The sequence below is a fragment of the Oncorhynchus mykiss genome, chromosome 9 (assembly GCF_013265735.2).
Source record: "Oncorhynchus mykiss isolate Arlee chromosome 9, USDA_OmykA_1.1, whole genome shotgun sequence".
Lineage (NCBI taxonomy): Eukaryota > Metazoa > Chordata > Actinopteri > Salmoniformes > Salmonidae > Oncorhynchus > Oncorhynchus mykiss.
In genome coordinates, this window is record NC_048573.1 from 74,785,853 (window position 1) to 74,792,940 (window position 7,088).

Below are 7,088 nucleotides of genomic sequence, written 5' to 3' on the forward strand. Positions count from 1 at the left end.
ACAAAGCATGTAGAGGTCTGTAATTTTGATCATAGCTTCACTTCAACTGTGAGAGACGGAATCTAAAACAAAAATCCAGAAAAATCTCATTGTATGATTTTTAAGTAATTAATTTGCATTTTATTGCATGACATAAGTATTTTATTCTGGATTTTTGTTTTAAATTCCGTCTCTCACAGTTGAAGTGTACCTATGATAAAAATGACAGACCTCTACATGCTTTGTAAGTAGGAAAACCAGCAAAATCGGCAGTGTATCAAATACTTGTTCTCCCCACTGTGTATATATATATATATATATATATATATTTATTTGTTGTTAATATAAAATAACTAAAGATGCCTTCAAAAAGATCATGGTGAGTTCCTCTTTGAGTGTAATATCTAATTAATATCCACAATTTATCTAGAGTACGGCATTTATCTAGAGCAGGGGAGACCATTTATCTAGAACAAGTGTGACCATTTATCTAGAACAAAGGAGATCATTTATCTAGAACAAGTGTGACCACTTATCTAGAGCAAGGGAGACCATTTATCTAGAGCAAGGGAGTCAATTTATCTAGAGTACGGCATTTATCTAGAGCAGGGGAGACCATTTATCTAGAGCAGGGGAGACCATTTATCTAGAGCAAGGGAGACTTGATTTGATTTGATTTGATTTGATTTTGATTTGATCTAGAGCAAGGGAGTCAATTCATCTAGAGCAGGGGAGACCATTTATCTAGAGCAAGGGAGACCATTTATCTAGAGCAAGGGAGACAATGTATCTAGAGGGAGATAAGAGCAAGAGAGACCCTGTATATTTAGGGAGATAGGAGCAGGAGAGACCCTGTAACTTGAGGGAGATAGGAGCAAGAGTGACCAGAGGTAGCTAGCTCCCTGTTCCAAATGGCACCCTATCCCCTATGTGGTGCACTACTTTAGACCAGGGCCCTATTCCCTATATAGTGCACTACTTTAGACACGGGACCTATCCCCTATGTAGTGCACTACTTTAGACCCGGGACCTATCCCCTATGTAGTGCACTACTTTAGACCGAACCCATAGGGAATATGGCAGCATTTGGGACACGACGCCAGTCAATGTATCTCTCTGTGAGGAAGGGGACTGTATTACTTAACATTGTTCTATGTGTGTATATTCAAGTTGGAAATAGACAGGACAGACTGAGACCTAATCATTTAATTAAATATGTAGGGCCTATTTATAATGTGATAATGGATATAAGTCATGTGCCTGAATAAAGTTGCTCTAATATTGTAAATCCATCAGCTCAACCGTAGTTCCCTCTATTAGCCACTGGGTGGGGCTCTTCCACTATATGCCTGTGAAATCTAATGAAACGCTAACAAAGGCCGTGGCCGAAATACCTCAGTTTGCTCTCACCTTTGCTGCTAAAAAAAAAACATGAATTAAAACTTAAATAATATTTTAGTGAAGTGCAGGTTGTTTGTTTTTAAAACTTCTTTCTTACAGCACCCTACTGGCATGGAGGGACTGTAAGAAATACCTGGGCATTTCCTCCCAAATATGTTCTCACTCGCCTATAGTAGGCAACCCAGACTTGCCAAAAGCCCTGAGGGATGCCAACTTTAATCTTTGGCATACCCTAGGAATTAGGACCTTTTCAGACCTATTTCATCAGAAAACCACTACACTGAAATCCTTTCAAGAGCTCTGCAGTGAATTCGATGTGCCAAGATCCCATTTTTTTTTCAATATCTTCAAATTAGACATGTAATTTCCTCATTTACCTCCAAGAGGAGGTTTAGAACTCAGTTGAATGAAGTTGAAACCCTTCTTGTCACAGCACAATCCATTAAAGGCAAAATATCTTACATCTATAGACTCCTGAGAAAGGAAGCTCCTCTTTTACTCTTTTGAAAATAATCTGGGAAAAGGACCTTGGTCTGACTATCAGTGATGAGTTATGGGCGGAGGTTTTGCGACAGGGTATACTGCTCCTCTACCAGTGTAAAAATGGAAGAATCTAATTACAAATTTTTGTACAAATTTTATTATACTCCTTTGAGACTCCATAGAATGAAAACAGATATGTCTCCTAACTGTAAAAGATGTACCTCTGAAAGCGGAACCTATATGCATGTATTTTGGAGCTGTAGGGAGAATCTGTACATACTGCTGCACAGAAAATACTAGAGGTACAGTTTGATATGACCCCGTGTATCTATCTTCTTAATGCCCAGCAGGACTTTGTTCTTGATCCTGACAGAGAAAATTTGCTCATGACTATTACATACTTTGCTAAGAAATGTATTCTTCTATTGTGGGCCTCTAATACCCCTCCTACATTTAAAATGTGGATTGACCAGATTGTTGACTTTCTTCCTCTTGAAAAGCTCACTTATGACCTCCACAAGAGACAGCCCAAGTTTGATAGACTCTGGTCTCCACTATTCAACTATATTTCAAACTGGACTGAGTGAACGGGGTGACTAGGGAAATGCGCAGATACATGTTGTGTACGGTACTGTAAAACCTAAAAACGAACTATTGGCCCGTCGTCTCAGCGAATGCTTGAAATAGCTGATAAGAACCTGGATAGTGCTGCTGCAAGTGTTACGTTTTTTTTTTTTTTTTTTTTTTTTTTTTAGTTTTTGAGTACGTGTGCGTGTGTGTGTATATGTACGTATGTATGTATGTATGTATATATATATGTACCAAGGAAAATATATAGATTAAGAAAAATAAATGCTTTTATTTGACTTTATCATTCATTTTAATTGTATTTTTATTTTTTCAAAAGTATTATTATTTTTTTATTTTTTATTTTTTTTAAAGCCTGTCACATCTGTGAATGTGGAATGTGTTTTGTTGGTTGATTGAAAAACAAGAAAACTTAATAAAACTTTAAATTGAAAAAAAAAAAAAAAAACGTCTTTCTACTGTATGACTTTTTGAACCCCGGACACCCAAATACTTCTTGTGACTACAAACAGTTGAGTTGAGCCATTTGGGGCGGCAGGGTAGCCTAGTGGTTAGAGTGTAGGGGCGGCAGGGTAGCCTAGTGGTTAGAGCGTTGGACAAGTAACCGACAAGGTTGAAAGCTCGAATCCCCGAGTTGACAAGGTTAAAAATCTGACGTTCTACCCCTGAACAAGGCCGTTAACCCCGCTGTTCCCAGGCCGTCATTGAAAATAAGAATTTGTTCTTAACTGACTTGCCTAGTTAAATAAAGGTCAAAATTAAATAATAAATAAAAATTCCTCATTCTAAGTGTAAACCGTGACTGTTATGTTCTTCAATATGTTTTACTGGCACGCGTCCCGTAGACGTCACTGCTAACACTCGAGGAGGTTTATTTTGTGACCTACATGTAACATGACTGAAACATCACTCCGTCCCACTCTTCCCTCTCCCTCCTCTGTGTCACTTTTACGACAGTGTGTGTGTGTGTGTGTGTGTGTGTGTGTGTGTGTGTGCGTGCGTGTGTGTGAGAGAGATATAAACCAGTTGTCTGTACAACTGAATAATGTGTCAAACGATAAACAAGCTTCTCTCTGTTTTCACACCGTTGTATGATGAGCAGGTGGGAGGAGAGTACGTGTTTTACTGTCTGTTACACCTGTTATGGTCTTTCAGATATACCACCACTAGTACAGATACCGGGCGGGGATTAGTGGTCATTTCTAAATCAACCCAGCGTCATAAGGGAGACGTCCAGACACATGTATTTACAGAGTCGGAACTGCAACGTTTCTGCATTGTGATGCGTTTACATGACACTCCAACATTCTACGGCGGCCATGTTAGATCCCAATTAACATTAGATGGGGGGAAATATTTCAATCATAGAAGATGATATTATTTATATTGTTTAATAAATTGCTATTTAACTGAATGTCTGGAAATAGACCTAATTCTAAACTCTAAATTCTAAATTCTAAATGTCTAAATTCTAAACATTGGCCCAACTCGGCTCTGAAGGTATTTAGATTAGCACAATTTATTGGACTTGATTGTTTATTTATTTTAATATGTAATATGTACTTGAACATAGTTACTATATATATATATATATATATATATATATATATATATGTTTGTTGTTGTATTTAAGGGTATATGACAGTCAGCACATCATTATTGTATGACACATCATATCCAATGAATAAGTAAAGATAAATGCAGCCATTTAAAAAACAAAATGAAATTAGACGTCGCCTATATATATATCACATTCGGTTTATTTGGTATTGATGCATTTAGCTGGACGCACACAGCAGCAGAATGATGTAGGCTCATATGCTCTGTAAGGTCCATTATGAAAGAGAGCCTATATTGCCATCCTACAAAATAAAACACACAGTTTATTTGCTTATATTTTATTTGTCAGCAGATATATATATATATATAAAAAAAATCAATGTATTTATGTTTGGATGATACAGTATAGAAGTGCTACAGTAGCTGTGATTTAGGTACCAGGACTCTCTTGGCATCGGAAAAGCTAAAAGTTATTTTCAAAGTGTGTCGTGTCAACACAAATTAATACTTGAGCACGGAAATATGTTGTAATTATTATTCTCCATAACATAGACTTGAGGAAATGTAGAATGAGTTATCATATTTTCGATCATGTAGATTAGCCTGGATACATTAGGACTATGCATTATTTGACACCACTGACTATAGTTGACAATGACATAGGCCTTATTATTGTATTTACAGCAAAGTGTATAAGCTACGTCATTGTCTTGCGTCAGTGTGGTCATTGTAGAGGACTTCCCATATGTTACGGCCCTGATTTCGAAGGCCCTTAGCGTCACTACAGTGTAGGCTACCTGCCCTCTCGGGACAGAAGAGGGAGACAAAAGTCCATGAAAAATAAAGTGACATAAGGAGAAGAACCTTCATAATAACCCCCCACCCCAATTCATGAGTAGGGCAGGCTTGCCGGAATAGAAATGCGTTTTCCCATATCATTTACACCATGATAAATATTTAAGTCATACTATGGCAACAATGAACAGCCCCTAACACTGATTCAAGCATACATAAATAATATAATCATAGTTTGTTTTGATTGATATCAATACTATCATACTATCTTAAAACATGTATCCACTAGCCGCTAAATCACTGTAGGCTACTACATTCCTGCCGGTCTACATTCTAGCATCTTCTTGAAAGCCTTCCTGAAGCTGTCATCCAGAAAGGCATAAAGAAAAGGGTTAAGACAAGAGTTGGCGTAGCTGAGGCTGGTGATGAAGTAGGACAACCCGATGAGCAGCGGAGTGGTCCTCAGGTCGGTGGTGAGAGCCACTATGGTGCTGAGGTGAAACGGGGTCCAACAGAACAGACACACCGCTAAGACTATAAACACCATAATAGTTACTTTCTTTTTAGCCTTGTCCAGCGCCTTGGCGTTAGAGTTGAGGCGCATGTTCCGTAGTTTGTACAGCATCATGGTGTAGAGAATACAGATGGTCGACACCGGGATGGCGAAGCCGAGGATCAGGGTGTATATCCTGCTCGCCTTGAACCACAAACTCTCCGGGCTCGGGAAGCTGAGGACGCAGCTTTTCCTGTCCGAGTCGTCCGGACTGATGTAGACCCCAGCGAATACCGTGAACGGCATTACGATTAGAATCACGAGGATCCAGACGCACAGGCTCACTATCTTCGCTGCGCGGTAGGTACGGTAGGGCATGCGCTTGGAACGCACCGTCGCCAGTACGACCAGATAACGGTCCACACTCATGACCGTCAGGAAGTAGATACTGGAGAAGATGTTATAGTGGTCTATGCTCAGGATGACCTTACACAGCACCTCTCCAAAGGGCCAGTAGTGGAGCAGGTGCTCGGCGATGTTGATGGGTAGTACCAGAGTAAACAGGTCGTCGGCTATCGCCAAGTTTAGGATAAACATATTGGTCACGGTTTTCATTTTGGGCGCTTTGAGGATAACGTAGATAACCGCCGTGTTCCCCGTTAACCCCACGGCACATATCACCGAATATATCACCGGCAGGACCACGTAGAGGTCGGCATAAAAGTATAACTCTGATTGCGGCGTGCAGTTCAGATCTGTCCGGTTAGTCGTGCTCAGATAATAGTAGTCCATGGATTCGTTACACACAACCGGAGCTCCGCTGCGGGTGTTCGCGATAGATATATTCTCCATCTTCAACCTCTTCTAAAAGGTATTATATCACATAAGTATTGAGGGAGGCACGTCGTTCAGCACGCATGTTTGTTCAGAGTTAAACACAGGCAGTCGTGAAGTGCCTTGTTGGCTGCTGTGTAGGTCGGCTCGGTCTGGTTTTACGCACGCGTTGCGCATCACGAAATCTATGGAGAACAGAAATATTGTATACACATTTAAAAGCAGTACATAAAAACAAATCTGTTCTGCCATTAATATTGTCTTCAAAACACTTTTTTTTATAGCCTATTATACTGTAACCCTGCATCATAATGGATTGGAACGCCACGACGTCCACATGCACAAATATATTTCCATAGGTCCACAAGTATAAATGTTATTTTTAAACGGATCAAGTACTGAGAGTGCAAGAAATACGTATTCAGCAATAATAATAATAATAATATTGACGTTTTAAAATATCATGCGGGATCATGGTCGTGCCATTATTCTTATACACCATCAAAAGTAAAGGTGAATTTTATGTTTAAAAAAAGAAAGAAAGCTCATTTAGGAGCTTACCGTGTCAGAGGAGGCTCCTTTTCCCCTCTGCCTTCTGTTTGACAGTGAGCAGGAGCAACGCGAGCTGGAGCTGTCCACGTCCCAACTAGTTGGATTTGGGGGGGAAGCGGACAGGTGACGTCAGACCACAGCACAGTGCCCCGTTCCATTCAGATATCAAGGCCTGAGGCACTCACCTTGCTGTCGGTCGCCTAAAGTGTTCCTATAATGTATATGCTCTAGGCATAAATAGCCATATTACCACGCATAGTCCCGTTGTGAAATGTATTGTACAGATACACTGATGGGCATATTGCTGTGTGGTACATGGCTGCTAATGTGAGGCTGTCTTTCTCTCCTGTAGGGATGAAGATCCAACACGTTGTTGTTCCTCGACATATATGTAGGTGTATGT

At 39.9% G+C, this 7,088-nt stretch overlaps 1 protein-coding gene across 1 annotated transcript; it reads right to left on the bottom strand.

The window, feature by feature from the left end:
* Nucleotides 1–4,136: 4,136 nt before the first annotated feature.
* On the bottom strand, nucleotides 4,137–6,780 carry LOC110503218 (neuropeptides B/W receptor type 2). The gene is made up of 2 exons (XM_021581586.2): nucleotides 6,695–6,780; nucleotides 4,137–6,318 (listed from the first exon to the last, which is right to left on the bottom strand). Exon 2 carries the CDS (start codon nucleotides 6,149–6,151, stop codon nucleotides 5,117–5,119), a length of 1,035 nt encoding a protein of 344 aa, XP_021437261.1. The 5' UTR covers nucleotides 6,152–6,318; nucleotides 6,695–6,780; the 3' UTR covers nucleotides 4,137–5,116.
* Nucleotides 6,781–7,088: the final 308 nt, after the last annotated feature.

Bases quoted from the DNA above. Each gene is read 5' to 3' on its own strand.
- LOC110503218 (XM_021581586.2), bottom strand. From the start codon at position 6,151: ATGGAGAATATATCTATCGCGAACACCCGCAGCGGAGCTCCGGTTGTG.